This window comes from Daphnia carinata, chromosome 5 (assembly GCF_022539665.2).
Source record: "Daphnia carinata strain CSIRO-1 chromosome 5, CSIRO_AGI_Dcar_HiC_V3, whole genome shotgun sequence".
NCBI classification, from domain to species: domain Eukaryota; kingdom Metazoa; phylum Arthropoda; class Branchiopoda; order Diplostraca; family Daphniidae; genus Daphnia; species Daphnia carinata.
Genome location: NC_081335.1, coordinates 2,272,450 through 2,287,517, shown reverse-complemented (window position 1 = coordinate 2,287,517; position 15,068 = coordinate 2,272,450). Strand labels below are relative to the sequence as shown.

The 15,068-nt window shown below is 39.4% G+C and overlaps 4 protein-coding genes across 4 annotated transcripts; 1 reads left to right on the top strand and 3 right to left on the bottom strand.

Moving 5' to 3' along the window:
* Positions 1-425: 425 nt before the first annotated feature.
* LOC130696757 (ran GTPase-activating protein 1-like) lies at positions 426-3,202 on the bottom strand. The gene is made up of 11 exons (XM_057519864.2): positions 2,929-3,202; positions 2,671-2,858; positions 2,373-2,552; positions 2,178-2,312; positions 1,840-2,112; positions 1,567-1,751; positions 1,294-1,480; positions 1,136-1,228; positions 861-1,079; positions 660-790; positions 426-588 (listed from the first exon to the last, which is right to left on the bottom strand). Exons 1-11 carry the CDS (start codon positions 3,041-3,043, stop codon positions 519-521), a joined length of 1,776 nt encoding a protein of 591 aa, XP_057375847.1. The 5' UTR covers positions 3,044-3,202; the 3' UTR covers positions 426-518.
* Positions 3,203-3,406: 204 nt separating this feature from the next.
* Positions 3,407-4,509, top strand: LOC130696782 (NEDD8-conjugating enzyme Ubc12). Its single transcript, XM_057519900.2, has 5 exons — positions 3,407-3,632; positions 3,711-3,805; positions 3,875-4,081; positions 4,178-4,291; positions 4,352-4,509. The coding sequence occupies exons 1-5, from the start codon at positions 3,530-3,532 to the stop codon at positions 4,376-4,378; spliced, it is 546 nt and encodes a 181-aa protein (XP_057375883.1). The 5' UTR covers positions 3,407-3,529; the 3' UTR covers positions 4,379-4,509.
* LOC130696792 (importin-7-like) lies at positions 4,492-9,118 on the bottom strand. The gene is made up of 14 exons (XM_057519910.2): positions 8,951-9,118; positions 8,776-8,857; positions 8,501-8,654; positions 7,857-8,442; positions 7,454-7,798; positions 7,104-7,394; positions 6,678-7,043; positions 6,494-6,619; positions 6,128-6,436; positions 5,923-6,064; positions 5,585-5,859; positions 5,372-5,510; positions 5,095-5,310; positions 4,492-5,033 (listed from the first exon to the last, which is right to left on the bottom strand). The coding sequence occupies exons 1-14, from the start codon at positions 9,032-9,034 to the stop codon at positions 4,954-4,956; spliced, it is 3,195 nt and encodes a 1,064-aa protein (XP_057375893.1). The 5' UTR covers positions 9,035-9,118; the 3' UTR covers positions 4,492-4,953.
* A 757-nt stretch (positions 9,119-9,875) lies between these two features.
* On the bottom strand, positions 9,876-12,065 carry LOC130696762 (D-2-hydroxyglutarate dehydrogenase, mitochondrial-like). Its single transcript, XM_057519872.2, has 8 exons — positions 11,747-12,065; positions 11,485-11,682; positions 11,283-11,414; positions 10,991-11,221; positions 10,742-10,918; positions 10,567-10,676; positions 10,301-10,466; positions 9,876-10,223 (listed from the first exon to the last, which is right to left on the bottom strand). Exons 1-8 carry the CDS (start codon positions 11,985-11,987, stop codon positions 9,955-9,957), a joined length of 1,524 nt encoding a protein of 507 aa, XP_057375855.1. The 5' UTR covers positions 11,988-12,065; the 3' UTR covers positions 9,876-9,954.
* Positions 12,066-15,068: the final 3,003 nt, after the last annotated feature.

Here is a 15,068-nt window from a genome sequence, read left to right as displayed (position 1 = left end):
TTCCTACAAAAAAATAATAGCATTAAATCTAGATATCTATAGATGATTCTGATTCAAAATTAACCAAGGGGCACGAAAATGGAATTTGTTTTTACGTAGAGTTTATAGTTTTGGAGTGATCTAAAATATAAAATTAGTGTGTGTGCGAATCGAAACCATTTCTAGCGCGCCAGTACGCTACAGCGCTAGCGTGACACATCAAACTTCTTTGATTATTCAAAATAACAAAATCAAATAAAAAAAACGAAATTAAAGTTTTAATGGGTAATAACTTTTATGACATCGCTATCGGGATTTAGTAGGAAGGCTAAACCCTTCACACTTTTGTCAATATGTGCATTTTTTTTCTTTATTTCAACTGTTTATTAGAAATAGATCATTTTATCGGAATCAGCGACGCAGTAATCTTAAACTTTTATTTTTGCTCGAGAATGAGGGAAAGAAATAAAATGTTGTTTAAGATAGTTGAAGTGAAACATATTCAAATATAGCAAATGATTAAGAATGCCTCTTCATCTTTAGGGCTTATTCAGAGCCTTCCTTAACTTTACCGTTTCTTCTTTGTATATATCGAACGCCTGGTGAGGCCTATTTAACATAGAATAAGTTGTTTTATTGTTTTATCTAGTAATGTTGGGTTAGAGTGGTCACCATATTACCTCGAAAAGAAGGTTTCCAGCGACTGAATGGTACTGAGCGGAATGCAGCTGGGATTGGTTGTGATGATGCGTTCCAGAATGAGGAAAAATCCACTTAATGGCCATGATGGCCGAAATCTTTTATCCTCACTCTGAAAGAGAACTCATTTTCACATTAAACAAGATACGCGTTCACGGATATTTCTAAAACCTTAGTAGTACCTTTAAAAGACCCATGTAAATGAAGAATGTATTGTTACATATGGCCATTTTCTCTGTAGTCTTAGCTTTTTCAAACGCCATTTTTAATATTTTTTCCACTAACTGCTGAACTTCTTCAAGTAACTGTTTTTCTGATCTCGGATTAACAGTTGAGCTCAGTTTCATTATGACCTCAGCGTAGACATCAAAAATTTCAGCCGGTTTGGTAGCTATTACACGCTATAAAACGCGAACGATTAAAATACTGGTGGCAAATGTTTTAAGTGCTAACATACGTCGATATGCTGAAGAATCAACAGTATCTTTTGGTCGCCTAAGCCGTAAAAGCGGGCCGAAGTAGGTGCATTAAGAAAGGCTTCCACAGTCAACTGTAAAGATTAAGAGACAATAGCAATAGAATAGGAAATCTTGGGGACTTATCAACGCGGAATACCGGAATATTTTCGTTTGCGGTGAGATGTGCCAGGTTAGTATTAAGCTGCTGCATAGCATCATGCGTTGGGATGTGCTCGACCATCCTGTTTTTGTCGTGGATATCCGTTTTTTCTTCATGTTCTTCGTCACTCTCCTCCTCCTCTTCACTTTCTTCTTCTTCACTGCTTGGTTCACCTTCATCATCACTTTACGGCAAGGCCAAACGAGGAATTAAAAAATATATACATCGTGTACAGATGAGTAGATGTTATTACACAAATGAATTTGGTACCTTAAACTCTGCAGAACTTTTTTATCACCAAAGGCATTAAAAATATCTTTAAGTTCCTGACATCCATCTTCGCCAAATTGGTTGCCATTTAGATCGCATATTGCAAGAATTTTTTTGTTTTTCAGTGAATAAGCCAATTGCTTGGCTCCAGACAAATTAATTTCGCCATGATCCATATACACTTCCTAAGAAAGGATGCATGAATTTTTCACTTCAAGATAGGCGAATGACATACGAAGGCATTGAATTGATAATTGATGGAACTAGATTTGCCTTAAGATGCTCGTGCCCACTAGACAGGGCCTTGGCCAGGAATTCTGCTCCTTTGGTACGTATTAAACAATCGCCGAAATTGATCACGGATAGTTGCTGCCATTTCGGAAGAGCGTCCGCAACAGCTTGTGATCCTCGCCAAGTGAATGTGTTATCGTTCAAATTGAGGATTTTCAGGTCAGGGTTGTAAACAAGTGCACTGGCCAAGGCAGAAATACCAGGATGTCTAATAAAATTTTGCGGCATCTGCACCTCTTCCAAGGTCCCTACAGCCTAAATGAAAAAGGAAAAAAGATTCCAGTAATTGACAAATGCTTCATACGATTTTTAATAATGACCTTAAAAAATTCTGAGAGGGCAATTGCTCCCTCGTTCTCTAGGCGATTTCTTCCAACAATGAATGTTTTCAGAGTCAACGGTGAGCCAGCATCTTTACTTGCTTTCAGACAGTCCTTTAAAGCTTGGGCAAGCATCTTAAATAAAGGTGACAATGTACTACAAATTGCAAAATTAATCAATGCCTGTTATATTACCCGTCCTCCATAAATTCCAAGGCCATTATTGTTGAGTCTTATACACTTCAGAGAGTAACAGACAGGGCTTTTCAAAAACTGCACCAGACCTTCCATGCCAACTGGGCCTAGTGCATTATCACTCAAGTCTAGTTCAACCAAGTTTGCTTTGGCCAAAATGAGTCCACCTCCTAAGAAGCTCTTCAAGAATAAAAAAAAACAAGCAAAAAAAACAAAAACAAAAAAAAAAAACAAAAAAAACAAACAAACACATATAGTGGAATATATGTTCTAATTTTTAGGCTTATCATTAAATTACCAAAGCTTTTGGAATTTCATCTTTTAAGCGGCCTGTGAATGCATCCTTCCACAGTGCCCTTTGGAATGTTGGCTTTGATTCAAGAGCTTTGGCTATGGATTTGGCTGCTTCTACTCCGAGAGTGTTTCCTTCAAGAATGAGCCCTGTTAAGCTTTTTGCAGCATAAATTGCATCTACAATAGGTTGGGCTAAAACAAAATTGAAACAAAATTTAGCTTAAAGAATGGCACTCGTGTAGTAAGAATCATCAGAACCAACCGTCGGCTTCCGTGTCTAATTTGAGTCCTTTCCCGCTAAAATCCACTAGTTCTTCTTTCGTACTATAGTCGTTGGTTTCAGAGCTCCAGCTCAATTTATTTCCAGTTAAATGCATTTCGGTTGGATGTACAGGATTGCCTCCACGGTTCAATCACGATGACACAGTCACTGTAGTAATATTATTTACCACTAAGCCAAAAACTTCACGTGCTGATTTCAAAGCTAACAGCTTTTTGGGCTCCACTTTCAAGCAGAAACTTCTCCCCATCCAGTGTTTACATATTTTCAAATAGTAGGTACGCAAAAGTATGTTGTTAATTAATAATTAATGTTTTAAACAGTGTTAGGCTTTTAATATCAATAATACGTTATTTGTAAATTTAAATTTTTCTAATAAAAGTTAAATCTGTGATATAAAAGCCAGAATAATGCCAAGCAATTATTTTGACGTTTCTGTTTCGGCGTGCTGCTTAGTCTTCTCAGTCAGCAACGATCTGTATTGGACAAAAAACTTGACTGGTCCCTCTGTAAATAAAAGAAGGAAACCCGTTGTTAAGTTTTCCCAAATTTATAGATCTCGCACATTCGTGAAGCCGACAGCATGATCAAGCTTTTTTCTCTGAAACAACAAAAGAAAGATGAAGTTCCGGGTCGGACAGGCAATCAAAAAAAGGCATCTGCTGCCCAGCTGCGTATCACCAAAGGTCCGTTGGTTAAAACAAATTCTGACCTTGCGACCTGGAAGTTTTTGTATTTCATACATTTTTTTACCATTTTTACAGATATTAATGAATTAAACTTACCGAAAACTTGTCAAATGGAATTCCCTGACCAAGATGACTTATTGAACTTCAAACTAATAATTTCTCCAGATGAAGTAAGGTGTAATTTTAGAAGGCAGCATACTTTTCTTACTTAATAAATTCATTTTGTCACTTCACAATAGGGATTTTATAGAGGGGGAAAATTTGCTTTTAGCTTCAAAGTTGGTCCTGGGTATCCCCATGAACCACCCAAAGTTAAATGTGAAACGCAGGTGTATCACCCAAACATTGACCTTGAGGGGAATGTTTGTCTCAACATTTTGCGAGAAGACTGGAAACCAGTATTAACCATCAACTCAATCATTTATGGACTGCAGTACCTTTTCCTGGTGAGTTGTTCTTTCAATTGTTAAAATTTATTCTATTTATTTCTGGTTATGCTAAGCTTGACAAATCTGCATTTTTCTGATTGTTTTTGTTTCAAGGAACCTAATCCAGAAGACCCTTTGAATAAAGAAGCAGCAGAAGTACTGCAGACAAATCGACGATTGTTCGAGACAAATGTCCAGAAATCAATGCGAGGAGGATACATTGGCTCGGTGAGTTGAACTGACAAGGCTTCTGTAATTAAGGCACATATTTATTATATTTGAAAACAGGTTTATTTCGAACGATGCTTGAAATAACTTCTGTATATGAATCAACAAAAAAAACCAATGGTTCTTTTCAAATTTAACTTTCAACCGATTTTTTAACATGGAAAATGTCACATGTGCAGAAAAAATAAACATCCGCGTGCTTTGCGTTCCATCATAAATTTTATTAAGTTTCATCTTTCAGTTGTTACTTTTCTTGAATTCCTTCACCGTTCTTTCCGTCGTAACATTTCATCCATTTGCGATTCGAGCTGAAGAAGGAAGGGAATGATGACTAGGCTTTGCTACTGATGAGAATAGAAAGTCTTGAACTTTTCCAATATTTCTACTTTCTACAAAGAGCGCATAGTCAGCAGTTAGATTGACCTTCCAAGCAAAGCCTAAATGCACAACATAAGAAAGTTCCCTCCTTACACAAAAAAGGTTACGGCAACCAAAAAACAAAACAAATGGGCAATTTAACCTAATTAGAAAGATTCAAAAGGAAAACCAGGTAAGGATGAAAAGGTCAAAGCACAGCTATCGGTAAATGTTATACGAGAAAGGTTATACCAAATAGTACCATAACTGATAAGGAAGTATACCATAACATTAGTAAGAAACATTCATCTGCTAAAGGGTGAGGTTGATCCGTTTCCTCCGAAGTTGAAGGAAGCGGGAACCGTTTGCTGGTTGAAACTATAACCTGAGTAATCCAATACAAAACCAATAAATACTTTATCAGGCCTTACAATAATCTTAGTTACCTCCAGCTTCTTCAATCCTTTTGCTTTCTGCGGCTGCACGTCGTTGATCAGCAAGAACAATCACGTCATTCAGAGCTTTCTGCTGATCGCTCGTTAGAGCTCCAGTCAAAGCATTGTACCACCCGGGATTAGTACCTTGAACTTCTTCAAGTACTTGCTTGAAAATTATATATTCATCGATTTCGCAATTTTCTACATCTAATGGAGTAGTATAGCCTGTATCGAAGATAATAAAAATTTCGTTCTGAATAATCATATTGGAACAAAGACATTTTACCTTCTAAAGCAGTTTCTTCTTCGTCATCATCTTCATCGTCACCATCCTCGCCATCTTCCTCATCCTCGTCTCCAGGAAGGTCTTTGATAACGGTGGTAATGGGAAATGGAGATTGGCCCGAAGCTTTCGTGATTTTTTCCTTTGGGAAAACGAACACAACTTGATAATCTAAAAAGCGAACACAAATAAGAAGGGAATTTTCGTTTCAAATACCTGAAGACGCTCCAAGTAATCTTGGCCATCATGGTCGATATCATCTTCGTCGGAGCTGAGCACTTCTTCGCAATCTTCATCATCTTCATCGTCCTCATCACCGTTTTCCTCTTCTTCGGCTGCCTTGGCTGCATACGCACGCTTCAACCCGTCAAAAAGCAATAGCAACGATGGTACAATTTGCTGTGCACACTCTTCTACAAGTCCAGGGTGAGATGGCGCGGCCGTGATAAGCGTGCACATTCCCAACACGCAGAGCTTGCGATCATGTAGACCTATTTGTGGGATAAAAAACGCAGTTTAAAATAGGCCTACTTCTCCATACAGATGAAACTCGCCTAAAAAGCAATCTGTATCATGAATCCATTGGCGAATAAAGTGCGACGTTAATGATTGGGATGAATCACCCATTGCTGCCTGAAGTCGTTTAAGCGTCTCTAATACGAGATTAGGGCTCGTATATAATGCAGCGATTATCACCTACAATTTCAATATATATATATATATATATCATGTACATGTTGTCATAAAACGAAATCCTACCTGCAGGCACATCGTTCTTAGTTCGGATGTTTTCACTTCACGGGTTAACCGGGTCAAGACAAGTTCAACGAAAGAAGGAATACACTGATCCACTCGGCCTTTGCACTGCAACAGGATAACTTCTAAAAGCTTGGCGGCGTGGCACTCCGCATCTTCTCCAGAATCGCCAGTTAAAATAGCTTTGCACATGTTGAACAAAGCTAACAAATAGTTTGCGTTGCTAACAAAAGCATCTGTGTCGACGGTGACATAATTATGAAGGGCAGGCATCATGTCGGTAAAGTAATCAAAGGCATCCTTCTCAAACACCTGATAAAGATTCCAAATGAACAACAAGAAATCAAAACACGAGATAGTTGTACTTACTTGATATATCATTTCCAAGACTTTCCATAGATCTGGGGAGATTTTTTTGCTTGTAAGATCGAAGACTAAAGAAAGAGCTTCCTCATAGAATTCCATGGCTGACTGAGTGAAAATCAGTCCAACAACCTGATAACAAAATTGTTGGAACTCAATATTCAATCCTTTTTTATCTCGATTAAACTACCTGCAAAGCAACAGGTTCTAGTTGGGCCAGAACCTCTTCGTGATCCTCCATAACGGCAATCAGAGTTTCAATTGTGTTGAGCAGCCCCATAGCGGTGATGGCTCTCTCGTCCGACTCTTCGTCATGGCCAATAACTTGGCCGAAGGTGGTCACTAAATGCTGGCAGATCTCCACAGCTACAGGCATCAGTTGCTCGGTATAAGTGGAAACGATTTTCTGCATAACTGTCGTCAATTCGTCATTTTCCGTCTCTCGTATAATATTTAAGAGTTCAAGGGTAATGGGTCTAATATGAGGTTCAACGTATTTTTCTGCTTTCTCTTCTTGCCCACTCAACAGCATCTGAAGAGCCACAGCAGCTTCCACCTAGCGTATACGGAAAATCATGAAGAAGAATGAGACGCTGGCCCTAATAATCATGCATACCTTCACAGGTAATTCTGAATCCGTCAACAATGCCCGTTGGGTCAAATTTATCGCCTCCGCAAGGATGGTTTCTTCGTTAAACTTTATGTTACAGAAATGTTGTAGGACCCAGCAGGCTCGTGCACGTAGGTGACCGTGAGGGCTCGAAAACTCGGGAAACACAAACTGAGCAAGCAACTGCTCCATCTGGCTTTTATAGAGCGGTTTTTTCAACAAAATGTCCGCGAGGCTTCCAACCATGTGCAACGCGCCGTCTTTTTGTCGTGGATCAGCATTTGGTGCAGTTAGAACCTGAATTGAGAGGGAGGCTGGATATACGCTGAAAAACGAAAGAACATGAATTGATATACCTGCATAAGGAATTCCATCGTTTTCTGAAGCTGATCTTTCCTCTTCTTACAGATTGTGTGAAGCAAAGTTTGGGCAGCCATAACCGGGCTGACATAATCTTCAAATATGTCGAACTTCGTCCGAATATACTCATGCGGATCGCATTGCCATAACTCTTCATCTGCATCCGTATAGCACATGATGGGGAAGAGGACTTCCTGGATAACGGCTGCCGAATGAGGCTTTAACATTTTCCAAGAAAATGCATGACCCACTGCTTGATTGACGTAATTTAAAGTTTGTTGTAGAACGCGGGGTGAGACATACACTTTGCGTCTATGCTGGTCAAGCGTCCGCATCATAACCTAAATTCAGAAATATTAGTCCACGGTTACACAAGTTACGATGCCTCGTGTTGTGTACCTCCAAGATGCCGGCAGAAAAAGTTTTGAGGAACCAATCAGCGAACTCCTTATATTCTTTGCTGACATTACCCGGACTACCATAGCGCTCAAAAACTCGAACAAGTATATGCATGGCCCATTTTCGGCATTTCCACCATGGTAGTTCGGGTCTTTCATCTTCATCTACAGATAAAGTTTGTTCGGGAACCGGACGATCCGCTATGGCACGAGCCAGCTCCATCCACTGGGTGAAGATGGGTTTCGTTAATAGCCCCATGGGAAGGGAATACTGCGTGAGGGCGTAGAAGATTTTCAGTATTTGCTTTTGGAGAAGCACAGATTGTTCTGAAAGATCAGGTAGCAGGCGAACAAGTAGCTGTTGGACTTGTGGTAAAAGCAAATTCATAGCTTCTGTTAATGGTGCTCTTTCTTCAACTTTCTTGTATTCAAAGTTCTTGACAAGCTGATAGAGACTTAAAAGAGCTCCCATCCAACCATTTGGATCAGGACTTTGAAGATAAATGCTTATCTTGTCAACAATCTGGGTCCATTTGCCAGGGAAATCATACCGTACAATATGATTAACACAGACTCCAAGTTGTACCCTTAAGAACTAATTAATCTTAATACTCCAGGATGACTTTTAAAACAAATGCAAATTACCGAACTAAATCTGGCGCATGGACCATAGCATCAACAATCGCATCACGAATCATAGCTCTATCTTGTTCATGAATATGAAACACCTGGGGCTGGCCTGCTTCCACTTCTCTCTCTTGCCAGTTTTGTGTTACCATGTTCTTCAGGTAAATGACACCTATATGAACCATAAAAAAATATTAATCTCTCGAAAACCTTCTCACATGCAATAAAGGTCTGTAAAATTTCAGTACTGCACATCAGAATCAAAGAAAAGAATGGTAAAATCAAGAACATACCTGCTTGACGAACAGGCATGTCCATGTCCGTAGTCATCACAACTTGAAGAAGGGAAGGAGCAAATCCAATGATTTTGTGGACCTTAATTGGTACATAAAAACGTAAAATTCCCAGGTATGACAATGGCAAAAAACTGTTAAGACGTTGTGTCGCATGGACCACGTGGGCATGTACCTGTGTCAGTTGTTCTTCGGCCTGCTGTTGCTGACTCGGGTCGATGGTCGCCCTCAACAAGTCAGCAATTTTTCTTGTATCCATTTCCGAGTTGGTTATAACTGAACGCGAATTGCAAGAAAACCAAAGAGTAAAAAAGAGTCCGGCCGAACGATATACACTCAAACATGCGTCTACCTAAAAACTGAAAAGCGGTGAGCAGCAGTCAACTGTCTGTCACAGGCCGACGTTGCGCATTCGCATTAATTCGACCAAGAACTGCGCAAAAAGAAAATGTCTCTTTTCTTTAAACGTTTCGGATTTTTAGTCGTGTCTCTCTGTTGTCTCTTCTACACTTCACAGAAAACTTTCTCGAATAAATACATTAATTTACTTTTATCCGTATCTACATCTAATTAAAATATAACGAATACTATTTTTAAGTGGAAAACTTCAATTCCAAATTCGACCAATTGCTCGTGGCCCGTTCACTACTAGCCAGTCATAAATTACCAGACATTCTTTAGGCAGCCTGAAGAATGTCGAGACTAAATCAGGGTCGAGAGCTCAGGGCTCTTAAATGTTAATATAGGAAAACTTCTTATGCTTGAAATAGAAAGATGATATCAACAGCCAATCTAACGAAAGACAAAATAAGCTTGCCAGTGAAATCCACGTCATGCCGAAGCACATAGGATGCAATAAATTTCAAAGTGGTACGGTACTCCGAGAATTTCCGACTGAGATACCTCTTATCTGCATAAGGTAATACTATTATCTATTAAATCGTGTTAAAATTAAATAGTTATACTGTAACTGTTGTTTCAACACGCTACAGGCATGCGAGGTATGCAATTAAATACAACAGATATACGTTTTATTGTCAACACTGCTAACTGTACAATGTTTTTATCCGAGTGGTTGAGTTATTTTTTATTTGCATATAAATTTCACATTTTTTACTGTTCGAACTCGACCGCAGACACAACGCGATATACTTGCTCGGGCTGCATCGATTTCAAAAATTAGTCAGTTGACGACTGCTCTGGGAAGATTTTGTAGGGATTTAGGATATTATTTGGATCAAAGAGCTTTTTAACGCGTCGCATCCAATGAATTGCTGTTGGTGATTTAGAATATTCCATGTAGTCTCTCTTTTTCAAACCTAGTCCATGTTCAGCGCTTACACTACCCCGTTCTTGACAAACCCAATCGTAAACGAAGGGCTCAATCCTGTTTAACAGTATGGGGTTGTATTCGTGACTAGTGATATTCAGATGAAGATTGCCATCGCCTATATCAAATATAATGCCATATAATAGTTGGAGGACATTGTGCGGTGTACTTTATTTTTTTGGTCATACGTCTTACCTAAATGTCCGTATCCACAACATCGGATGGGTAAATTTCCTAGTCGAATTCGCATGTCATCTACAAGTTGATAAAACTGTCTAACGGGCACAGAGACGTCATACTTGTAAACATAGCCTTCGCATGCTAAAGCTTCAGAAATTCTTTCACGTAATTCCCACAAATTCTATGAGAAAAAAAAAACAAAGTTATCGTATGTTATTTAGCCAAACAGTAATTCATAAAAATTTTCAAAATCAAATCCAATTAACGTAAGGAAAATGCACCTTGGCCTGAGCAGAATCAACAGCCAGGGTACCATCCACGATCGTCCCATTATTGATTAATATTTCTAACAACGAATTTAATTTTTCGGCGTCATGACTAGCATTCGAACCTAAAGGGACGACAAAAAGAGAAAATTCTGGATTTTCAGTCATCATGAATGTATAGTAGGTTTACCAGCTGTTTCCAGAAGCATATAAAATGGGAAATTATTGATAGGTGATCGTAGTTCCAGCTGTGTTGTGACGCATTCCAAAGAAGATTGGTCTATCAGTTCGCAAGATGACAGGATTTCCCCAAGGTTTGTTTTCGAAAGACGCATAGTTTCAAGCACGTTTTCAAATGAATTCAGGCCTTTAAAATTTCAAACGAAACAAAAGTAATCGTTATTTGAAATGGCAATATAATTTTTGAAAAAATAGTTACCAAAGAATCCTACTTGTACTGATGACGGCTTTGGCTGGCATTGCAGTGCTACTTGAGTAACAATGCCTAGAGTCCCTTCCGACCCGATGAATAGTTGCTTTAGATCATAGCCTGTGTTATCCTTTTTGTTCGTATTAAGACAATCCATTATCTGACCATTAGCAAGAACCGTCGTCAAACCCAATACCGATCCGTGCAAGTTGCCATATCGGAGGAGGCGGATTCCTCCAGCTGATGTTTGTTTATCATATTAGATTTGGTTGCAAAAATGAATTACTTTATTGTTTCAGACCATTGGTTGCCACATTTCCTCCTATTTGGCAACTGCCTTTAGCTCCCAAATCAAGAGGCAAAGCCAAATTGCTGAGGTGCAAAACTGTTTCCAGTTTTTCTAAAACACATCCAGCCTGTACAATTGCAACTCCTTAACAAACAGAAATGTTCTTAGTAATTCAAAACACCCTTTACATTTTTTAAATGAAAAGCAAATGTGCCTGATAGCTCATCCACTGAAATAACTTCATCCATGAGCTCCAGAGAGAGGACAACTTCATCAAAAACCGGCACAGATCCACCAACTAAGCCTGTATTACCACCTTGCGGACAGATGGCAATATTCTGAACATTGCAGTACTGCAAAATTGCTGCAACTTCCTCTGTTGTCTTGGGGCGTAATACCAACCTGCTAGAACCTAAGCAATATAAATAAATATACAAACCATAATTTCCTGAACAAATGAATCACATGTGACATACCCCTTACTGAACGCATCCAATCAACATTATATCCTGAAAGATCGTTCAACTCGTCAGTAAGAACTTGATGAGCGCTTAGGATGCTTTGGAAAAATCCTAAGTGCCTATCAGATAAAAACGAAAAATTTCCACGTTTTAAAAGAGGATATCTTACGGAAGTCAACTCTACATATTTCCTCAATCGGCTGGCTACTGTGTGAAACCTTCTTATTCCAACAGATAATTTATTTATCGTGGACATGACATACAAAAATTTTTGTGATTTAGCGAGACTTGCAACAATCGACAACAAAACGTAATGTAGAAGACCAGGAATATACAGCCTTTTTGTATTCAGCTAAAATATCTTCTGCTAAAATATCATAACAAATGAATGACATCTATCGGCAATTTCAAAATTATAAATTTTTATTTTCTATTTTTACGTTTTTTCGAATTCTTATTTGATGTAGCAATTTTTTTTTCATCGACAATATGTCGTCATTCCCATTTGCTCGGATCAATTAAAAACAAATCCAATCCTTTTTGCTAACTCTTCTCTTCACGAACGAAACATACAAACCGTCTTGGTCCACGGATTGATGGACATAGATGAGTGAAAATAAAACTTTTTATTAAGAAACTCTACACTAGTTGGTTGCGAAAGCGAAAACGGACCCAGTTCAGAAGTCAGACACAAACTTGGCCTTTGTCCGGTTACAAGTCAAACTTCCTTGTCGGATATCCCTTTAGCTGCCCTCTTTTTTAAGCGACTCCCAAACTCAGGCACGTGTTTCTTTGGAAACTTTTTGTTTTACTACAGATTGCCAGGCGTCGACTGAAGGAAAGAGCGCCGTGGGTGGTGTACGCGGAAGCAGAAGTAAAAGCTCCTGCCGGGCCGCCAACACACTGCGTACCGCTAGAAAAGATCTCAAGTAGTGATGACCACAGAAATCGATCGATTCATTGTAACCGCTTCTGAGGACATGTCCTCAGAGGAGGAGAGAGCTCATGGTGTTTCGTCGAGCGATCAGCGTTATCAAGACGCCGTAACTGTGCTGCGTCTATCTTAGCGAAACGGGACTACAAGTTTGACCATTTTTTTTTTTGGGCCGTCCGATGGTATCTGTCTCTTTCTCTCTCACCCGCTTCCAAGAGAAAGGGTGAGAGAGAAAGAAAAGTAATTGAGGCACACGAACGGGGCCAATTGAGATGAATCCCAAGAAGAAGCTCGACTCACCGACCGTACAGAAATTGGGGTATCGTGATGGACCTTTCTCTTTGATGGCGTCAATACCAAAAAATTATCGGAGCTTATGACATGGCCATAATGCCGTGATGAAATCGGTCACATCGACCAAGATCATCCATAATTCACTGTACAAAAGGATCTCCTTGTTTCCTGCAGTGTTGGACGGCGACTGTTCTTCTTGCATTCTTAAAAAGAAAAGAAAAACTAGGTCCTCGTTTGAGTCTATCACTAGGAAATGATCAACTGTATCGACACAATCTCACGCCTCTGTTTGGGAATAGCAATTTTGGTTCGCCTTTTTTTTTCCTATTACATCGAAAGCATTCTACCGAGACTTTACGTGCCTTTTATTACAACCATCGGTGATGATACGGCGTTTGAAAACGGGCGAATTTTGTCGTCTGGCTATACCTCTATTGTGTTTCATGATGCGTCACGTTCTAAAATTTTCCTGTCGAGATAGACGGTGTTTTATTATTGCCCTTTTTTCGCACATTTCGTGTCGAGTAAAGTCGCTACCGATGCTCGTTTTCTTCTTAACGAAATAACAGGCCTTACTTTCTTGTACTGTATAACGTATATAGCCAACCACTTCATGGTACATCTTGCAGCCTGGGCTTGTAGAGAGTACTTTTTATTTTCATATGAGAAAGGAAAAAGAGAAACAGCTATGAGCACCGTTACGGCCACGTCCGCAACGGGCACCAGCCCGCAGAAGATTTCTCGCCGAGATATATAGTAATACGCGTAAAGTATGGTCACATCTGCTCTGTATCACCTAGTAGAGCTTCGTTTCCCTCCTTTTGTTTCGTACCTTTTTTTTATTTCGTATTTCCTACTACATTTTCGCATTGAACAGTGCCCTCTCTGCAACTGTTGCTTACATATATACCGCTAAAGAAACCTAAGGAATAATCATAAGAAGCAACCGTTCAGTGAAAGTCAACGCATCCTTAGACACTCGCACGTAACTGTAAACCATGTTTTCACGTCGTTATTCTTTTCTGTTTCTTTGCACAAAGTTTATGAGGAGTAGGCAGTTAGAAAAACAAGAGCAGCAGAAATGTTTTCGTTGGTCTCTTGCTCGCCCAAGAAAACTAATAATCTGAAACTCTAAAATGAAAAGCAAAAAACAATGCTAGTGACCCCCAAGACATATTTTGTGGTAGGTTAAAGGTTATAGCATTCCTTTCAGTTATAAAGGTCGAATCCGGTCTAATCAAAAATGTTCAAATCTTCACAAAAATGTTCGAGTTCAGTCAGCAACCAACTGTTTTTTTTTATGAAGTTCAGAGCTGTTGTTGGGGATTTGCACGATTATTCCTTTTATAGCCATTGCTACCGAAAAGTTAAATTATGTAAAGCGGTGATTCCCGTTTTTCAATTGGATGCATTTTTATCTCAAAACTTGGTGTGTGGTGCAAAAATCTTTCTCCGGTCTAGGATATCAAAAATATACAAGAAGATAGATTACCGCAATGACCTGATTGACCAAAACCAAGAAGAAAAAAGAAGTGCATTAAGAAGATAAGAATAAAAGGATGGAAGACGCAAAGGGGAAAGAAACCAAGACCAAACATTGTGGCTAACTTCCGACTTTCTCCAGGTCGACAATGGGGCTGGAGGAGTGGCGGCTGGCAAGGTTACGCCACACTGGTGCAATCATATCAAAACAAGACGATGAGTCTCGTGCTTTCGTTCTCTTTCTTTTGTTTTGGTTAAAAGGAAAAAAACAAATGAACACCGACTTTTGCGGGAAAGGTTTGGAGAAAAAGTGATGGTCGGGTTTTTTTTTCACCGATGAGGTACGCGGAGAGCGGACGAAGCGGAACCGCGCCTTATCGCGACCTCATTTTCTCTCTTAGCACTCTTCGTTTGTCCGTTCGTCACGTCAGCCCACCACGAACACCAATGTTTTGGCAAAGACTCTCGCAAGAAAAATGGGATGACTATCCTCATTTTTTGTCTCGAATGTATCACCATCCGACCAACAAAAGAAAGAGCCATAACATGGCTCCATTTTACGTAATCGGATGTCTCTCATAAGTCAGACCTCATTTTTCTTTTCGCTTCCGCTCTATAAAATCAGAT